Source organism: Phoenix dactylifera, chromosome 7 (genome assembly GCF_051530095.1).
Source record: "Phoenix dactylifera cultivar Ajwa chromosome 7, Ajwa_hap1_PhDact_Kaust_v1.1, whole genome shotgun sequence".
In the NCBI taxonomy this organism is placed as follows: Eukaryota; Viridiplantae; Streptophyta; class Magnoliopsida; order Arecales; family Arecaceae; genus Phoenix; species Phoenix dactylifera.
In genome coordinates this window covers 25,209,495-25,231,072 of record NC_143196.1, presented here as the reverse complement: position 1 = coordinate 25,231,072, position 21,578 = coordinate 25,209,495, and the positions used below count along the sequence as shown (strand labels likewise).

The 21,578-nt window shown below is 35.6% G+C and overlaps 3 protein-coding genes across 5 annotated transcripts in view; all 3 read right to left on the bottom strand.

The window, feature by feature from the left end:
- LOC103695611 (uncharacterized) overlaps positions 1–15,270 on the bottom strand; it is a 29,792-nt gene extending 14,522 nt beyond the window's left edge. For all 3 annotated transcript variants that reach the window (XM_089924361.1, XM_089924362.1, XM_089924363.1), the window contains exon 1: positions 349–15,270. In XM_089924361.1, the coding sequence (XP_089780487.1) occupies positions 12,229–13,293 (1,065 nt within the window). In that variant the 5' untranslated portion in view covers positions 13,294–15,270 and the 3' untranslated portion in view covers positions 349–12,228. The remainder of the gene's footprint in view (positions 1–348) is intronic.
- Positions 15,271–15,422: 152 nt separating this feature from the next.
- LOC120104975 (uncharacterized) lies at positions 15,423–16,338 on the bottom strand. Its single transcript, XM_088701359.2, has 2 exons — positions 15,986–16,338; positions 15,423–15,873 (listed from the first exon to the last, which is right to left on the bottom strand). Exons 1-2 carry the CDS (start codon positions 16,321–16,323, stop codon positions 15,804–15,806), a joined length of 408 nt encoding a protein of 135 aa, XP_088557485.1. The 5' UTR covers positions 16,324–16,338; the 3' UTR covers positions 15,423–15,803.
- Positions 16,339–16,740: 402 nt separating this feature from the next.
- On the bottom strand, positions 16,741–19,782 carry LOC148702983 (uncharacterized). Its single transcript, XM_089924364.1, has 4 exons — positions 19,342–19,782; positions 19,019–19,186; positions 17,593–18,921; positions 16,741–17,502 (listed from the first exon to the last, which is right to left on the bottom strand). Exons 3-4 carry the CDS (start codon positions 17,668–17,670, stop codon positions 16,837–16,839), a joined length of 744 nt encoding a protein of 247 aa, XP_089780490.1. The 5' UTR covers positions 17,671–18,921; positions 19,019–19,186; positions 19,342–19,782; the 3' UTR covers positions 16,741–16,836.
- Between the last annotated feature and the right edge of the window lie 1,796 nt (positions 19,783–21,578).

Here is a 21,578-nt window from a genome sequence, read left to right as displayed (position 1 = left end):
ATCAGCATATTGGCTTTCAAACATCATTTTTAATCTTTCTGAACTTACAGTGAATTTGTTAATAAAACATTTTAATTGGTTAATTTCTTTACTTAAGTTTTGATTTTCTTTAATTAAGCTATGATTTTTCTGAATCAATTCTTCTGAAAATGACCTTAAGCTTTCATTTTCAGAATTTAGTTTCTTAAGATTTTTATTCTTTACAGATAATTTTCTACAATCACTATACAACTCATGAAAAGCATTTAAAAGTTCATCATAAGAAAATTCTTCATGAGATTCGTTTGGTTTAAAATTAGATTCAGATTTTACTTTTTCTTCTAATGCCATAAAACATAAATTAGTTACCTTTTGTAGTTCACTGTTGCTCCTAACTTTCAATTCCTTGTCTGAATTTCTCTTGGTCAAGGCTTTCTTGCGTTTTACCTCTTTCTTCCTTTCTTCTTGCTTCCTCTTCTTCTTTGTCTTTAGGAAGCTGATTTGCCTTGGAGTCGACTCGGACCTTATTGGAGTCGACTCGGTTAACTTGAGGGTCGACTCTGAAATACTTGGGGTCGACTCGACTGAGATGGAAGTTTCAACACCTTTTTCTGCAGTCTCATTGTTAGTATGCAATTGAAGTACATGTGAGCTACTCTGAGATTTCTCATAAATATTTTCTAAAGTATCCCAGATCTCCTTTGCAGATAAGCATGCAGAAATTTCATTAAACATTGTTTCTTGAATCGCACAATATAATATGTTCATAGCTTTAGCATTTAATTGTGCTAAGTCTTTTTCATTAAAAGTTTGAGAGAGTGTGTGAGGGTCATTTATTATGATTTTCCAATAGTAATAGTTTTGTGATTGAATAAAGATGCGCATGCGTATTTTCCAATGTGCATAGTTTATGCCATTAAATAGTGGAGGTGTGTCAATTGCTTGTCCTTCTCCTAGAAAACTATCTATTTGAGTTGTCATGATCTTTGGCTCTAGTCGGTTAAGACTACAAATAATATTTGAGCACCTGCTCTGATACCACATGTTGCCCAGTAGATACAACCCAAGAGGGGGGGTGAATTGGGTCTTTTAAAACTTTTATGCTACTTCTAAAACTTTATGAGTAACTATGCTAAGTTGTATAGATGCACAGTGAAAGTTAAACTTAGCAAGGGTTTGATGTATAGACTTCGACTTGATTAAATATGCTTGCAACTAAAGGATGTGCGGATAAGAATTAAGCAAGCAATTTATCTAAGTAAGTAAGTGTGTTAGTTAGACAATAACTAGAGGCATTACAAACACAAAGGACATATAGTGGTTCGGTGCACCCCAGCACCTACATCCACTCCCCAAGACCTCTTGGGAATTTCACTATAATCCTACCGATTACAGCCGGTTGTTTTACAAGCTCACAACCCAACTTGTTGTTTTTACGAGCGCACAACGAACTCGGTCGGTTTTCCCAGGCTCACCGACTAGAACCAACCCCGATTGTTTTCCCGGGCTCACAATCAAACCCTTACACGTTGGTTTTACCCTCGGCTCACCAACAAACCTATCTCCGTTGGTTTTCCCTTTTGGCTCACCAACAAACCTATCTCCGTTGGTTTTCCCTTTGGCTCACCAACAAACCTTACACCGTTGGTTTTCCCTTTGGCTCACCAACAAACCTTTAACCCCTTGATTCAATCCCTTGATTGAATCAAGTTACAAGATATTAAAACAAAGAATAAAAACAAATCAAAGCTTCTTAAACAAGCAGATATGACAATATAAACAAATAGAGTAAAGAGAAGCCCTCAAACGAGTTTTGAAGATGGAGGAGCTCGGCTTCTTCTTTACTTGATCCTCCTCTGATTTGGCATGAAGTAGAGGATCCCCGAGGCAGCACGCGGATGGAGAGGAAGCTTTCGGATTCACTTGGATGCTCTTCTTCTCTCTATTTCGTTTTGGATGGCCCTTTTGTGCTTGTGGGAGATTTCCTTTGTAATCTCTTTGAGATCTCTTTCCTAGATGATCTCTCCCACTTCCATGCCTTCTCCCCTAGCTCTCCTCTTGTTTTTATAGCTTTAGATGGCGTGGAAACAAGAATCTAGCCGTTAGAGACAAAAATAGAGCCGTTGGACACAGTCTGCACTTCCTGACAATATTACCGTTGGGATCGGAGTCGACTCGCGCGATCAGGAGTCGACTCGCCTGTTGCAGGAGTCGACTCGTGCTTTACTGGAGACGACTCGGCCACTGTTCCAAATTTGAATTATGGTGCATCCTCGACTGGGAGTCGACTCGTCTTAACCCGGAGTCGACTCGCCAACTTCTGGAGCTGACTTGGCAATTTCGGAGTCGGCTCATCCACTGAAGTCCGTGGATCCAATTTTGAATTTTGTCCTCTCGAGTCGACTCGACTGTCCTGGGAGTCGACTCGAATCTCAGACCCCGAACTCCCGATCCTCTGTCTTTTGGCTCGTCCAGTCTTGGAGTCGACTCGAACTTCCTTGGAGTCGACTCGGCTCTCAGTTTGTGAAACACAACCTTCTGCCATCTTGGTGTAGCGCTGCCTTGGAGTCGACTCGAGCTGTCTGGGAGTCGACTCGAATCTCAGAGGCAGTAACTTGGTTTTCTGTCTGTTGATGGTCGCGGAGTCTCGGAGTCGACTCGTGCAATGCGGGAGTCGACTCGAATCTCAGAGTCCCAAAAATGCTCTCTGACTTTTTCCTTGTGTTCCGCTGAGAGTCGACTCTTGCTTTCTTCGGAGTCGACCTACCAACCATCGGAGTCGACTCGCGTTCCACTGGAGTCGACTCGAATCTCAGACCCGAAAACTGCTCTCTGACTTTTCTGCCTGTGACTCCTAGGAGTCGACTCATACTTCTCCGGAGTCGACTCATACTTCTCTGGAGTCGACTCGAATTCCACTGGAGTCGACTCGAAGACTGTTCTTTTGAATTTTTCTTTTGATTTTACTCCTCCAATTTGAATCCTTTGAACTTTAAGCTTGGGCCAATAAATTGTAGCTTTCTTCCAACTTGAGAGCTTTGGAGGCCTTCTTGTGTTCTTCCAACTTGCTATGTTCCTTGCAAAATAAATATCTTTCTCCTTGCAACATAAACATTAGTATCTATACTTCAAGGTTTTGTGATCATCAAAATCAATCTATGAATCAATCTTTGGGTCATCAAATGGATCTGTAGGATTTGCAATTTTATGATTTGAATTTATTAAATGAATAGATTTATTTTGTGCTAGAATATATTTCTTTTGTGATTAAATAGATATATTTTGATACCAAATAATATATATATGTATATTATATATATATATATTATTCCCATTAAGAATTTCTATTAATTGTAATTATAGATTTATTTGCTTAGTTACATGATATATTGCTAACATGTACATCTATCAAATCCATCACCAACCACACTTGAAGTCTTGATTCTTTAGGGCGCAAACCAAGGTATGATTCATGAGTGTAGACCAAAATGTTGTAGTTTGGACTTGGCAGCAATCACAAAATAGTAGCTTGATAATGTTTTTCTTTCAAGTGATGCTGGTGCACCCATTGTAAACAAGAAAATGGAAAGAAATTATTTAAATACAAACATCCCTTGGAAGAAAGTTTTAAAGGAATGGGCTTAGCACCCAAGTAATTACATATAAATGTGATTGCCTATGGATAGGCAGGATCCAACTAGGTCTAGAATGAGCTGGACCTGACACATTTAATTTCATGCCATAAATTTACACTCAAGCTTAACCCACTAGCTAATTCGTTGCGTCAGTTCCACAGCAAAAATTTTTAAGACCTATGATTCATTCCAATAGATCAAGGTCAAACATGATTCAAACTCAAACCAATGCATTAGGGTTCCAAATGATCTATTTAGATTGGGTTTTTGCTTGGATACCCTTCTAAATATCAGATTTTGCATGACCTTTCAAAATTGATATTTGCGTGTATACCCTCATAAAACACTATGATTCATTCCAATAGATCAAGGTCAAACATGATTCAAACTCAAACCAATGCATTAGGGTTCCAAATGATCTATTTAGATTGGGTTTTTTACTTGGATACCCTTCTAAATATCAGATTTTGTATGAATATCCTTCCAAAATTGATATTTGCATGTATACCCTCATAAAACACTTATTTGGGTATTCTACCTTTTTTTTATTCTTATTTTTGCATATGTACCCATGCCATCTAACACCATTAAAAACTTAACGGTTTCAAATTAAAATGATTAAAATAACCTTAATGGTAGACGTGCAAATAGAAACATTTATAAGGGTATACAAGCAAATAGCAACTTTACAAGGATATTCATGCAATTTTGGATATTTAGGAGGGTATATATACACATAAAGAATCCTAGTAGATGGAAAGAATTTAGATACATTAATTAATATGATAGCCTTCAGAATTCTGTATTTATTAGTTAATAGCATAGCTTTTAGAATCTCACATTTATTAATTAACTATAGCTTTTAGAATTTTGCATTTATTGATTATTGTTATAGCTATTGGGAAAAGGAACATACCTTATGCCACGAGTGAGCCTTAATCTATCTTGCACATTCTGTTTTATCAATCTGTTTAAGCTTAATGTTTTTTTTCTTCTTTGAAACTATGTTGCTTAGCTTTAGGATTAAAATATCTACAATGCATTTGATTGTATATCTTCTAGGTTTCACTTATTGCATGTGCATCTCTACATTGCTGCAGTGAAGAGGCCGGTTAACCTCTGTTGCCCAAGGTGACAATCCAAGAGGGGGGGGTGAATTGGTTTCTTCTAAATTTTTGGTACTTTTAAAACTTTCTAAATTAAGTGCAATGGATGCTCTCTTAGGTTATTTAAGTGAGTTAATCTAATGCAAGAAGAGAAGATAAAGCAAGAGAAAATGAAAGCACAAACACAATGCAAACACACCAATATATAGTGGTTCGGTGCTCTCCTTAGCACCTACGTCCACTCCCCAAGCGTACCCTTGGGAATTCACTATAATCTTGCGGATTACAGTTGGATTGTTTTCCGGGCTCACAATCCAAAAACCTTGTTGGTTTTACGGGCTCACCAACGAACCTATACACTTGGTTTTCCGGGCTCACCAAGAACCTTGTTGGTTTTGCGGGCTCACCAACGAACCTATACAACTTTGGTTTTCCGGGTTCACCAAAAACCTTTGTTGGTTTTGCGGGCTTACCAACGAACCTTTGTTGGTTTTGCGGGCTTACCAACGAACCTTTACAAAGTGTTTATACAAATGAAAAGAAAAGATTTAAACTCCTAGATGAGCATATAAAGCAATATGAACAACAAGAAGAGTTAGAAAGAAATTATCGCTTTGAAGTCGCTTTGCTCTTCTTGGTCAAGGAAGCTTCACTCTTCAATGGGGGAAGGAGCTCTTAATGCCTCTTTGAATCTGCTCAATCCCTTTCTTTGATTCTTGAATGAAGCTCTTGATGAAGCTTGTCTTGCTAGGGTTCTCTCTTGAATGCACTTGATGTATTTTCTCCAAAAGCTTACTTCCTCTGATGAATACTCCCTCTTAAATACTTCTCCAACCTCCAAATAGTCCTTTCTGACCGTTGGATTGAAGAAACTAGCCGTTTATAGCCGTTGGGAGTCCAAAAAGCATTTCTGCACAACTAGCCGTTATGTTCAGCCCGTGTTTGGGTCGGCTCAACCTGTCCTTGGGTCGACCCAACTTGGCCTTGGGTCGACTCAAACATTCCTTGGGTCGACCCTCTCAGAGAACACAGAAACATGAATTTCAAACTTCCTTCACTTGGGTCGACCCAACCATTCTTTGGGTCGACTCAAAGTTCACTTGGGTCGACTCAACTTCTTCTTGGGTCGACCCTCTCAGTAATTCCAGAGAGCCATTTTCTGTCTGTCTTTCTGTCTTCCATTTGGGTCGACCCTCTCAGGGTTTGGGTCGACTCAAGCTTGGGTCGACTCAACCACTGTGTGGGTCGACCCTCTCAGTAAATCCAGAGAGCATTTTTTCTTTGCATTTTGAGGTTCTTTGGAGGTTGTGTCGACTCATGCCTACCTTGGGTCGACCCAACTCGCTGTTCATTTGTGCTGTTTTTGCAGGAGTGTGCCAGATGATTCCTTGATGTGCCGGGGTCGACCCAATCAACCTATGGGTCGACTCAATCCACACTTTGCTGCATTCTTAAGGTTAGATTCACTCAAATGAACAAGACCATATATATATTCTCAATTAAACAAATGTACTGAGAGTAATGAACTTATAAATGAAGCATCAATTTAGCTTATAGCATGCTTTAGATAATTGCTTGTTAATCATCAAAATAACACAATCATCCTCAATCTCCCCTTTTTTGATGATTACAAAATAAAGAGTATAAGCCTATTGATACTTGTCTTTAAAATCAGTTTAAAAGGGATTGAATTTCAGAATTTCAGCTTTTCATATATATAAGTGAAATCTCCCCCTATATCATTCAAAATTTGCCAATTTGACTTTTTGAATGGCTCCCCCTTTCATTTATAATTCATTAGCAATGAAACTTCAAAAATTTGAGATAAAATATGAGTTTCAGCTTATGTATCGGGGTGAGAAAGGAGCGTGCCAAATTCTGAATTTATATGTGCCAAATTCTGAATTATGATAGAAATTTTTGATTTGATGATTTTCATTGTTACAAATTGCTCCCCCTTAGATATGTAAGCTTTCTTATATGATTTTCAATTTGTTTGCCCATTTATTTCTCTTTTCTTTTCATAACTTCTTTACTCACTCTTTCTCACAAAAGTAATACTCTTTCTTTTCAAATGAAATACTCTTTCTTTTCTTAGAGTGAATACTCTATCTTTTCGTCTCCCCCTTTATATACTCTTTTCTTCTCCCTTTATATACTCTTTCCTTCTCTTCTCTTTTATATACTCTTTCCTTCTCTTCTCCTTTATATACTCTTTCCTCTTCTCCCTTTATATACTCTTTCCTTCTCTTCTCTTTTATATACTCTTTCCTTCTCTTCTCCTTTATATACTCTTTCCTTCTCTTCTCCCCCTTTTTGTTATCATCAAAAACATATATATGGGAAAAGATGCAATAAAGAACAAACTTCAGACTTCATTGATCAAAATAGGAACATTTTCATATAATTAATGCTCAAAATGATGAAAAGTACAATGTTCCACAATCAAGATTTAAAGATATAAGGGAAAGACAAGATTCATAAGGGAAAAAGCAAGATATATATGAGAAAAGGCAAGATACATACGAGAACTAGATTTCTAGCCTAGGCTCTAAATATAGATGCTAAGATCAGCCTAGGGAGACTCTAATTGAGAGTGGGAAATAGGGTTTTCGAAAGAGGACAAAGGGTAAACAGTGCCCTAGATAGCTCACGGGTCCCCCTTTTAACAGTGGGGTCCCGACGTTGGGTCGACTCAAGAAATTTCTTAGGTCGACTCAACGTTGGGTCGACCCTATTCTGGGTTGGGTTGACCCAAGTGCAGAATTTTTCTTTTCTCTTCCGTTTTGCTTCTAAAATGTTTTCCTTGCTTCCAATCCTTATAAACTCTTTATGGGACAATGATACATGAGTAAGGAATCTATAGATAACAAGTTTGACTCATGTTTCATGGGTTTTTAGAAATGGGAGGAATGTATCATGAGATTGCTTGCTCCCTTTTATATCTCTTCAATAAAAAGGATCACATATGCCTAATTTCCTCCTTAGCGTGCAGAATCTATCTTCACTCAAGGATTTTGTGAATATATCGGCTAATTGTTTTTCAGTGCATATATGCTCAATACATATGTTTCCATTTTGCACATGATCCCTTATCTTATTTTTATGTGTTTGTCTTTAGGAATGAGATATTTAGGATGTAAGCCAGAAGTGATTTCTAAATGTAGATTCCAAAGATAGTTTTCTAATCAAGTGTAGGTGGAATCTTCCTTAGGTTAATTCAAGAAGTACCATGAATGATATTCAAGGAAGGACATGAGTGGAAATCTACTCTCTCTTCACTAAGTATGAAAGCTTGTTCGTTTAAGACCTTTTGCCCAATTTATTAAGTATTTTATCAACAGGAGAGTAATTTTAATTAATTTTCAGAGTGAAAGATCAAAACTTATATACTTGAAAGTCATATCATCATGTTGGATCATTAACTTTTAATGACTTCAAGGTTCTTTTATGATAAAAAGAGCATTGGGGCACAAGTACCAAAATGTGAATTCATGTAGTTTTTGATACATCTTAGAGTTCTTTTACAAACTTTCTTTTATCCCTTTAGAAAATAAGCACAATTTGATACATAAAAATATGAATTGGCACACAATTTAAGTTCTAAAGATCAAGTCAATTAGGATTCATTAGTGAATATCAAAAGAGATTTTCTAAATCACAGTTTTTATAGATGATCATTGAGGTGCGTGTATTTATAGAATTCAATTTCTTAATCACAGTTTTTCAGCAATGTATACATGAAGCTCAATGAATTTTTAAATATCAAAACATAATCATATATTTAAAAATGTTTGCTTGTAATCAAGATCATTGAAAGACACATCATTTAGACCAATATTAGTACATTTTAATGATAAGAAAAGATATGTTTCGGATGCGTATCAGAGCAATCAACCAAGGCATCAAAATTAATTCTGTTTTTCTTACATTAACATTTTATTTAGTAAAATATATCATGTGTTAAGTCATGCATTAAAATACTAAGAACAAGAATGTCAAGGATCAAAATCAGTTCTTTTCAAATAAACTCCCCCTATTTAAATATAATTTCGCACTGATATATTCCTTAAAGTATGTTTTCAAGTGATTAACCATTTTGACTTGATTCTTCTTATATATTTTCATTTACTTTGTCTTTCATTTTTACTTTCTTATGCTCTATACTCTATTTGCTCCCTATCCGGTGGAGTTGGGAAGGGGCACGAGGTACTACCACTAGCCTCCCTCTTGTGCCGTCCCTAATATGCCCTACACCGAATAGTTGGGTCAAATAGTGCCGGGTACTACCACTAGCCTCCCCATTGGCACCATCCCTATGATGAGCAATATAGAAGGGTTAAAATGTTTACTTCGAATTCTTCCTGTTTTAGTGTAATTAATTATGGATTTTATCCCTTCCAAATGTCCCGAATATATTATGCTTGTTTTACTTTTCCTTAAGATTGGAGTATTTGCCTTTGCTTAGATTCTACACCTCTTGAATAATATTCATTTTCTTTTCTTTATCTCTCTCTCTTTTTGTTATTCTCAAGTAATTTACATGAAAGAGCAGAATGAGGAATTAATCTTGTGTATCATACAAACAACATTTTCATTATGTTCATGGATTCATAATTTCACACAAGTTATTTTAGATCAAAATTTTAAGCATAAACTTGTGTATTTCATGGTTATGACATATACAAAGATATATTCTAGTTTGGGCAAACCATGAAACAATCTCTAAAAGTATAAGTCAATCAATTATAAACATGATATCAAAAATTAATAATTAAAGGCCTCAATCATGCCATAATAAGATTTAAGTTATTGACTTTGCTCAATTAATTTATGAGAGAAGTATCTAGAATTACCATTTTATTCTGCATTCTTCAGTCAAATACCTACTAGATTTCTTATGTATGAACTTTTGGCTGAGGAAGGTCCTCTCTCTTGTTTGCATGTGAATGTTTATTGTACCTTATATGGAGATATCCTTCAAGATGAGATCTCTCATTTTTCTTGCTCAAGGATCCTGCATTATTAACAAACTCCTTTTCTTTCTTGAAGGAGAGTCATTAGTTTCTTCAAGATACAAAACATTCATCCAACATATTCTTTGTTTTAAACTAGATGACTCAATATAAGATATGACAATAGTTGCTTGTTGAGTCACTTTACTCAAGAGATTGCCTAAATATAAGCAAGCACATATCACTTGAACTAAAGAGATAGTTTTATTAACCAAAATAGTTCAATGACAAGCATGTAAGCAATGGAAAGATTTATCAAGGTCAAGTCAATTTTTATTTTCAGAATCAATTTAGCTTAGATTCTATTTCCTTAAGATAATTATCAATAAGACATATTAGCTAAGTTTTAATCAATTTTATCTTAATCAGTTGTTTCTATCAAAAATTCAGATTATGATTTATTTGTTATCAATAAAATAAGATTCATTAAAGTTAGATTGAAGTCTTGCCCAAGTGGACATAATGAGCATACATTCTGGTCTATTAGCTGTAAGATGAAATAATTATTCTATCAAGCTTCAATACAGCTTTAAACAATAGATCTACTTTGCTCATCCTTTTCAAATTTTACAAGATGGGGTCATAGATGTACCTTCTTCATGCCAATCTTCTATAAGAATTTTCTTGTGGACTACCGTTGGTCAATGAAGATCCCCTTTCTTGTTTGTCTTAATTTGGAGATTGAGAGAAGATGTTAATTCATTCATCACACATATTTCAAACTCACCTTACATGAGCTAAGTAAAATCTTCATTATAATTCTTCATTAGTAGAACCCAAAAATGATGTCATCAATGCATACTTTGAGCAAATAAGATATTACAAATTCTTCTTTTTGATGCATAGATTTATCACTATTACTTTCTATCAAAAAGGTTACTTAAGCTTTTATATATCATGCTTTTGATGCTTGTACCAAATCACATATTGCTTTATCATATATGTAATGTGTATTTTTAAGTATGGTGGTTATTTTACATAGATCTCCTTTTTAATGAAATAACCACATAGGGGTGAGTTCTACACATTCATTTGATAGCATATAAAGCTCATAAAGCAAGCAAATGATAATGGTGATCTTTACTTCTAATCATACAAGAATCTCATCAAGATCTATTTTATCTTTTCTTGATTTAGTCTTTTAGTAGTCATCAATTTTTTCTTCATTAAGTGCATTTCTGAAAAACTCAATTTGGTTCTAATTATTAACATGTTTTCAGATTGTTATATGTAAAAGATTAACCATATACATATATATAATTTGTTTTTAGTATTTTGATAATAAATCATTAGTCTCATAAAGAATAAAGTGAATTGATACTTCTACAACTAGAAGTTTTCATGAATGTTCTATATGCATTGCTTGATGAATGATATCCAAGGATAGAAATATCTTTATCAGATTTGGCATTATTTTCATGGGAACATATCAAGCATAACATGTACGACTGAAAAATATGAGAGATATGCAATAGTTTTTTTTCTATTTTTCAGAAGATCAAAAGAAGTTTTTATCAAAAAAATAGATTTAAGAGAGATCATATGTATGACACGCAGTGATGATAGTCTTTTAAAAATTATTTAAGTAGATGACTATCATACATAATTATCTTTTGCATTTCTTCAAGAATTCTATTAACTCTATTTTACTTATGGTGTCCTTGGTGCTGAAATCGTTGGATTTAATATTATTTTCTGTATAACCTTTATCAGGATTTTGGTTTTCAACACTGTGCCATGATACTCTTTATCTTCACAGTTTGGAAACCTTTATCATTTGAAACACTTTTACAAGATTTAGTAAATATAGAAAAATACTTCAGTTTTATTACCCAAGAATAAATCCAACGTAAGCTTTTGAAAACTTAGAGATGGAAACAACATCTTTAGATTTAGAAAAGATTTTTGTTTGTTTCCTTAGTTAGCATGCATAGCAAAACTTTGACCTTTAAGTAGATAATCTAAGTGGGCCTATGGCAAGATCTTTTGAGATTAAGTCCATACTAGTATGAGTTGATTTTATATGCCAAAAGTGGTTTCTTTAATCTTGGTATTCATAGTGTATATATTTAAAGGCATACCAAGTATACATTCTCATGTCTATGATCAATAAGATAATACCATTGATAAAAAACTCTCAATCAAGTAGATAGAGAATTCATAGAGTTATTCTTAATAAATTGATTAATCATTTAGCAACTTATCCAGCAATAAGTAAGGCATACTATAAAATGAAGTGATTTGATTATATTTTTAAAAATATTACCTATATCACAAAATTGATTAATACCTCCAATTTATGTTTTAATTAGATACTAAGGCAAAGAGAATGATGAGATGCAAGGATTACTAATTTTATTATTCTTTTCATTTCAATTATTTTTCTAAAGTATATTTTAAGTTTCATTCTTTAATATATGTCTAGAGCACCCAATTTCTAAATTAGGATCTTTTGTTGGAGCCTTGAGTGCTAGACACACCTACAGAAAATATTCAGATTTTCAACTTAGGAACCCAAGCTCTTTTGGGTCCTTGTAGGTTAGCTATTATTGTTCCTTTTGGAACCCATATTTTCTTAATGGCTATTTTGTCCATAGGCTTGCAGAATTTAGGATTATAAGGAATGTATTTCTGCATACTCCTATTAAATTTAACAAACATTGATTTAATATAAGTGGATGATGGATTTTTAATTTTCTGTTTTTGTTCATTAAGTTCATCAGATAAATTAGAATCCGTTTTAGGATAGATAGTGGAGGATTTAACACATATATCATTAAGGGATTTTTGTGTGTACCAAGATTGATATCCTAATCCAGCCTTTTCAAATTCAGCTCTTTGATTATTTATCATTAAGTTCAGTTTTTCAGAGCTGATAGTAAATTTTTCAACTATAGGCTTAAATTTGTTAACTTCTTTAGTTAGTCTTTCATTGTCTTCTGAAAGTAATTTATTATTTTTCTGAGTTATATTATAGCTTTCAGCAAGAGATAGATTTTTCTGATTTAGCTTTTTATTCTTTAAACTAAGCTTCTTATATTCTAAGTATAAATCAGAAAAAGCATCATGAAGTTCATCAAATGTAAAATCAGATTGAGCTTCAGTATGTACTTGATTTTTGAATGAAAAATCACTTTGTGTTCGAGTACATACCTCATCTTCATGTGCTCCAAAGCATAGATTTTCAGTTTCAGTTTGATGCTCTTCTTCTTTGGAACTAGTTTCAAATTCACTAGAAACGTTAGTGCATTCATATTTAACTTCAAGCATATTCCATATTTCCTTAGCAGTTATGCAAAAAGATATGCTATTAAGTTCACTATCATCCAATGCACAATATAGAATATTCATGGCTTTTGCATTTTGCTGAGCCCTTTCTTTATCATGATTAGTGTTTGTGTGTAGCCCATTGACTATGATACTCCATAAATCGTAGTCATATGCTTGAATGAAAATGCGCATGCGTGCTTTCCAATATGTGTAGTTTATACCATCAAATAGTGGAGGTCTATCAATTAATTGTCCCTCACTCATAGAATATCCCACTTGGGTTGTCATGATCTTTAACTCTTGATTGTGAGATCAATGACTACTATTAGAGCACCTTGCTCTGATACCACTTGTTGCCCAAGGTGACAATCCAAGAGGGGGGGTGAATTGGTTTCTTCTAAATTTTTGGTACTTTTAAAACTTTCTAAATTAAGTGCAATGGATGCTCTCTTAGGTTATTTAAGTGAGTTAATCTAATGCAAGAAGAGAAGATAAAGCAAGAGAAAATGAAAGCACAAACACAATGCAAACACACCAATATATAGTGGTTCGGTGCTCTCCTTAGCACCTACGTCCACTCCCCAAGCGTACCCTTGGGAATTCACTATAATCTTGCGGATTACAGTTGGATTGTTTTCCGGGCTCACAATCCAAAAACCTTGTTGGTTTTACGGGCTCACCAACGAACCTATACACTTGGTTTTCCGGGCTCACCAAGAACCTTGTTGGTTTTGCGGGCTCACCAACGAACCTATACAACTTTGGTTTTCCGGGTTCACCAAAAACCTTTGTTGGTTTTGCGGGCTTACCAACGAACCTTTGTTGGTTTTGCGGGCTTACCAACGAACCTTTACAAAGTGTTTATACAAATGAAAAGAAAAGATTTAAACTCCTAGATGAGCATATAAAGCAATATGAACAACAAGAAGAGTTAGAAAGAAATTATCGCTTTGAAGTCGCTTTGCTCTTCTTGGTCAAGGAAGCTTCACTCTTCAATGGGGGAAGGAGCTCTTAATGCCTCTTTGAATCTGCTCAATCTCTTTCTTTGATTCTTGAATGAAGCTCTTGATGAAGCTTGTCTTGCTAGGGTTCTCTCTTGAATGCACTTGATGTATTTTCCCCAAAAGCTTACTTCCTCTGATGAATACTCCCTCTTAAATACTTCTCCAACCTCCAAATAGTCCTTTCTGACCGTTGGATTGAAGAAACTAGCCGTTTATAGCCGTTGGGAGTCCAAAAAGCATTTCTGCACAACTAGCCGTTATGTTCAGCCCGTGTTTGGGTCGGCTCAACCTGTCCTTGGGTCGACCCAACTTGGCCTTGGGTCGACTCAAACATTCCTTGGGTCGACCCTCTCAGAGAACACAGAAACATGAATTTCAAACTTCCTTCACTTGGGTCGACCCAACCATTCTTTGGGTCGACTCAAAGTTCACTTGGGTCGACTCAACTTCTTCTTGGGTCGACCCTCTCAGTAATTCCAGAGAGCCATTTTCTGTCTGTCTTTCTGTCTTCCATTTGGGTCGACTCTCTCAGGGTTTGGGTCGACTCAAGCTTGGGTCGACTCAACCACTGTGTGGGTCGACCCTCTCAGTAAATCCAGAGAGCATTTTTCCTTTGCATTTTGAGGTTCTTTGGAGGTTGTGTCGACTCATGCCTACCTTGGGTCGATCCAACTCACTGTTCATTTGTGCTGTTTTTGCAGGAGTGTGCCAGATGATTCCTTGATGTGCCGGGGTCGACCCAATCAACCTATGGGTCGACTCAATCCACACTTTGCTGCATTCTTAAGGTTAGATTCACTCAAATGAACAAGACCATATATATATTCTCAATTAAACAAATGTACTGAGAGTAATGAACTTATAAATGAAGCATCAATTTAGCTTATAGCATGCTTTAGATAATTGCTTGTTAATCATCAAAATAACACTATCATCCTCAACCTCTCTCGGTGCATCGTCACTTGTCAAAGGATGTAAAATGGTCGAGACTTCAGACCTCTTCAATGTGGGATTGGAGAAAGCCAGCAAATTAAATAATGTAGAAGTTGCATGAATGGAAGTTGGGTACTTGACATATAAATATATATAGCAAACCTAATCTCATCGCCATGTTGTTGGGAGAAATCTGGTAACTAGCACTAGGAAATCTGTTACTCTCTTGTCCAATGCTCTTTGTTGTTTCAGTAGGATGCCTTTGATGATTCGGATTTGGTACAGTTCACCTTGTTTTGGGCTTCCATTCTGAACATAACCTTGATTTGGTCATAGAATGAAACCAACATATGGTTCTCTGTTTCAGTGCTTTGATGGAAATGGCATTGCTGGCATATGACACCCAACCTTGTGAACTAGAATATAGTGTAGATCACCACAAAATGAGACAAACATCATTAACAAAAGAATGTTGCACTATTTGTGAGAAACCAGAGATAAAGAATGAAAGGATTATGTGTAACATGGGAATCTTGATAAATTACATTCTTTTGTTAAAGAGATGTTGGCTGAAAAAATATATTTAATAAGATAGTTTGTGGAGATATTAATCTCCAACATAATCTCCACTACTCCAGCAAAACATGTGATCAAATCTGCAATTAGCAAAAAAAATGAAAAAGAATAAGTGTGAGAATTAACTTTATATCAACTAATAAATTATGTCTAGTAATAATGCTAAAAGTGATCCAAATAACTTGAAAGTAAATAAGGTATAAAAGTTGGGATAAGTATATCCAATTATATACCAATCAAAATTGTGGGTAGGTATTATCTTCTCCAACTAAAGTTTTCATTCTCTTATCTTGCTTGCGGGGTTGTCCTTTGTTTCTTTTTTCTCTTGGTGCTATATACACTGCATGTGTGTCTCCTGTAATTGACACCCTTCCTCTTGAACCAATTCCCTTAGGCTTGCAATATTTCAATGATAAGCAAGTGATAAAGGATAAACATCATTAAGTTAGAGTAGTGCTATATGTTACCTCCCAAGCTTCTTCGGTACAGAAGAAGAGGATATTGAAGCTTGAGATTCCTCCATTACTGAATTTTTGTAGGTCTTTGCATGATGCCCGAGCTCACCGCAACGCTTACATTTGTGCATCTTCTTCGATGTATTCTCATCTGTACCCCTAATTCTCTTCTTTTTAGACCTTCCTGGAGGTCTTAGACTGAGCTTAAGAGGCAATATCTTGTATCCAATATTAACTTTTATCCATTGGGCCTTGTTAGGTAATGGTTCAATTTCTAATGCATATGCAGTCTTATACTTGGCAACGGTGAAGTACTCTGAGACATAATTTTCCAAATTTGCACATCTCATCTACAAATAAAAGCTGTAGCATGCACACAAGGAATGCCTGACACCTCCCACAGACGACAAGAACACCTTTGTTTATTTAGAATTACTTCATGCCTTCATTAGTCTCAATTACTTATGTTCTGTAATCACTGATTCTATAAACATTATAATCACCTAGCTTAAGGCTGATGTCTCTTGCATACTTCATTACCACAGAAACTAAATTGCCTTTCCAGCGGGCAGCCATTCTTTTCACCATAATTTTTTGTCTTACAACATCTAATAAATCAAGAACTGGCCTATGTCTAGCCTCAGAAATCCAAACATTGAATGACTCCGAAAGGTTGTTTGTTATATAGGAGCACTTAACTGTGATGCCAAATTGAGATCTACTATATAAACTAATATTTTCAGCATTAAGATACTTGAATGCCTCCAAGTTAGCCTCCTTAATTTGATTGATGATATCGTCATGTTGGACTTTTCTGTATGCCTTTGCAGCTCCCCAAAGCTTAATTTTAAGTCAGGAGTGTCTCATGCATTTTCTATGTTCTGCTTGGGGGTATATATGTTGTACTGCTTCTTCCAATCCCTTTTGTCGATCTGATACAAGTACAGACCTTCTAGAGTTTGAATTAATTCTTTAAGTGCCTCCAAAAACCAAGTCCAGTTATCACTATTTTCAGATTCTGCAACACCAAAAGCAGCTGAAAACAAACCATTATGTCCATCAAGTGATGTAGCAGCCATCATTACACCCCCGAACTTTTCCTTTAAGTGGCAACCATCTAGGCCTATGAAAGACCTACAACCAGCTAAAAAGCCTGCACTGCAAGCACACAGACAAATAAAGAAGCGATGGAAGTAAGGCTTATCACCAACCACATCTAGCTTTAGCTTTACTACACTACCTGGGTTTTTTCTCAAAAGCTCCTCCTTGAAATCCTCCATTCTCTCAAAAGAATCTGCCCAATTACCATGAATCATGGACATGGCAAGCTCTTTTCCTCGCCAAACTTTGTGGTATGGAAGCTCGAGATGATGGAATTGCAACAATCTCCTTCCTAGCTCAATAGGCGACAGGTCACCCTCTTTTCGTAGCCAACCAATAATCCTATCATATATCCAAAATTGTATAGCCATCTTGTTGCCACATTTGTTTATAGATGAGAACGTATGATGTTCCTTTAATTTTTTAACCTACACATACAAACAGAACAATATATTAATACATGCAATATTTTTTCATAAGCATTGTAATGAAAAGGTAACATATTTCAACCATAATACCTGAAATGTATGACCATCGCATAATAATGAAGCATGAAGCCTCCAATTACAAGATTCATCTTTGCAACTCACTATCATTCTACCGGGCTCACTTTTGAGAATTCTTATGGCAAATTCATTCAATATAGCATACTGACTCAGTGCAACTTTGAACTATTCTCGACTTGTATATTTTGCCCCTACGGCCATGGTAGGATTCTCAATGTCCCATCTCATGTGTCTCTCCCCCATAGTCTATGATATTTTCATCATCATCATCAGAATCACTATTATAAATACTATGATAGCTACTCTCAGAACCATAAATTTCAGTATCTGTTTTCTGCTCGTCTTGAAATAAAGTTTCATCATTTACCCCAACAAAGTCATTATATTCAATAGCAGTAGCTAAGATATCAATGCCTATTGTAGCTAGATGCTCACTATCGTTGTGCCTTTGGTTCTCTCTTACTTCATCCACTCGAATCTCTTCTATTGCAGTTGCAGTACTTCTACATGTTTGAATTTGATCTTGGTTGTCTAGTATTGATTGAGAAAGTTATATAATATTGGCCTCTTTTGTAACAAATAAGAAGCACTCTTTCAAATCCTTGTACTCCTCAAACAAACTCATCAATTTCTGATCTATGTCTAATATTATGTAAGACTTAGACATTAAATGTCTAATCATAGACCAAATCTTTATGGTCTCTTCAAGCTTTAAATTAAAGGTATGCACTATATCATCATATAGGTCCTTATATCAATAACAGTCAACATCAACTAACCAACTCTTTTATCTCCCAAAGTAGTACTTCATTCCTGTAGAATTTTTAATCTTCTTAAAATATCCTCCAAATTTCACCTTCAATTTGAATAGTTGTTGCTCCATTTAAGAACCTGTACATTGAATAAATAAATATGCATGATATAAATTGTAAGAGAGAGTGCTTATCAACCAAAACTATGCTAACAAAATAAAAAAAAAGGAATAGTATATAAACATCATAGCCATACTATGTTTCGGCAATAAAAAATGGGTGCTTCACCTTTCTTACCATCAAATAAAGTATATAGGTATGCGGTTAGAAACTAAAAAATAGAACTTCAATATAGGTTCATAGTGAGAGATAGAAATGAAATAAAATCAGCTACAACAATTATTATTGTTCTTCTAACACTTGCAATCAGCATTACAATATCAAGGTTGAGCTTCAACAAATAAATCATGATACTGTTTTGACTTCAGATTTATGTTGAACTCATTGCCACAAAGAACTTGTTACTAACAAACCAGTATTACAATTACATAACTGAGCTTCTATGTATCACACCCAGTATCATATCAACCTGGGCCAGATTCGTCATAAAATATCCATCAGTTTAACCCTGGTTGGATCATTAAAAAGAGGCGGGGCAAAATAAAAATAAGGGCAGATTGATGTACCTAGAGCCAAACTTTGAGGTTGATATTGTTGTACTGCACTCTTTTGCTGAAGCAGAGCAAAAATAAGAGAATCTACTAATCGGCAAAGTTGAAATCTCAAGAATCAAAGGGTGAGAGGGAGAAGACACCCTTGGAATTTTGAAGACTACTTTTCGTATTTAGAACCAACTGGAAACAAAAAAAGGGAAATCTATAATACTTATAGATCCAAAACAAAGAAGGATTTCAAGAAAGATGGCTGTGGAGAAGAAGATCGTGATCGCGACTACTTTCTGTATTTAGAACCAACTGAAAATAAAAAAAGGAAAATAGATAATACTTACAGATCCAAAACAAAGAATGAATTCAAGAAAGATCGCCGAGGAGAAGAAGATCGCGATTGCTGTTATCCCCCATGATCGTTGTGGAGAAGAAGATCGTGATCGTGACTGCTTGTCCTATTTAGAACCAACTGGAAACAAAAAAAGAGAAACAAATAATACTTGCAGATCCGAAAAAAAGAATGAATTCAAGAAAGATTGCTGTGGAGAAGAAGATCGCGTTCGCTGTTATCCCTTGCGATCGTTGTGGAGAAGAAGATCGCGATCGCGATCCCGCTCGCGGCTCGCGATCGCCATCGCCTGCGGGTTCGTGGGATCGTGAGGGAGATCGACCGTGGGATCAGCCGCAGGATCGCGATCGCGATTGCCTATGGGATCGCCCGCGGGATCGCGATCGCGATCCCAATAGCAGAGGGGAGAAGGCGGGGATAATAACATCATTTTCAACATTTTATTTTATTTTTTATTAATATAAATATAATTTATTTTAACGGTGTTAGAACAACCGTTAGATTAGGGCATTTATATAATAACAGTGTTTTATGAGGGTATACGGGGAGGGTATTCATGCAAAATCTAGTATTTAGAAGGATATCCATGCAAAAAATTTTAAGACATATGATTCATTCCAATAGATCAAGGTCAAACATGATTCAAACTCAAACCAATGCATTAGGGTTTCAAATGATCTATTTAGATTTGCATCAATAAGCAACCAAGTGGAACATGCCGATTCTTGTCTCTCTACAATCATTAGGATCTATTTATATACTTATTAGGCAACCAAGTCAAGCATGTACGGTGTCATCTCTCCCTGAGATAATTAATTAGAAAGAAACCATGTGGATCATGACCATAACAGATAGTTTCGGGGTCTGACAAGATCCTTCCTTTGGACCTAGTTTGATTCCTGGGATGGATCCTACGGTAGTTAGGGCGCCATCCAATAATGATACAAAACCTATTAACCATGGTATTCTATTGTGTCTAGAACCTACTTAAGATGCAAGACCTTGTTCTAGATGACTTGGTGGTTATATAATCAAATTCTAGAAGCACCTCACGAGTTCTAACCATTGTAAGAAACCCTTTATCACTATAAATACCTCTTGTAAACCATTCTTTTTATCCTAGAATCAATTTATTGACTTTTGAACCTCCCTTTGAGCATCTCTTTGGAAGTGTGACTCTATGTTGCAGCAAAATGCGACTTCGAAGCAGCTCTCCTACAACTTGAAGGATTCCCTCTTGTGGCACAAGTTTAGATTGCCTTGCAGAGTTCAACCGGTCCAACCGAAGGGTTTGGTCAGTGAGACAACTGACCAGTTAATCTTAGATTTAGTCTTGGTTTTAGTTATTTTAGATCAGGTTTCTTAGCAGCTTTTTCAGTATTTTTGTTACTTACACAGTTATGTAAAATCTCAACAAAAAGAAAAAAATGATTTTTTGCATGGATACCCTTCTAAATATCGGATTTTGCATGAATACCTTCCAAAATTAATATTTACATGTATACCCTCGTAAAACTCTATTATTGTTCAAATGCCCTTAATTATAACGGTTGTTCTAACGAAATTAAGAAAAATTATTTTTATATTAATTAAAAATAAAATAAAATTTTGAAATTATATCGTGATCGCAATCCTGCGACTTGGACAAGGTGGTGCTTATGGACTGGAGGGACTCGCACTTGGGCAACGAGCCTTACTTGAGGCATCGGAACGACAAGCTCCTGACATTCTTTTATGCCATGCCCTTCGACTCTGATGCTCCTAACCTCTTCCTTGCTTGGATTGGAGTATTCATGCAAAATATCAATTTTGAAAAGGTATTCATACAAAAAAATCTAAAAAAATAAGATATTTAGAAAGGTATCCATACAAAAAAAACTCAAGAAAAAAATATATCATTTTATTTTCTGCTTTATCAGAGAATAATTCCTACATGGAGTAAGAGAGGCTTTATTGCTCTTGCTGGGCTCGTTCGACACATGTCGAGCACGAGAAGTTGTCTTTCGCTTGCAGGTATTTTTGTCCAATCTCTTCCCTAATTCACACCATCCCTTGATACCCAGCTGGTGCGAACGCACCAAGCATTTTACCAAAGAATTAGAATGGTTAGAAAAATTAGGGAAGGGAGGCAAGACTACAAAGGTCACATAATCTGCGATGGGGACCAAGTTAGGTATCACCGAGGAAGAACTCTATTTTTCCTCTCCTCGCCGTTGGGGGGGACCAAAC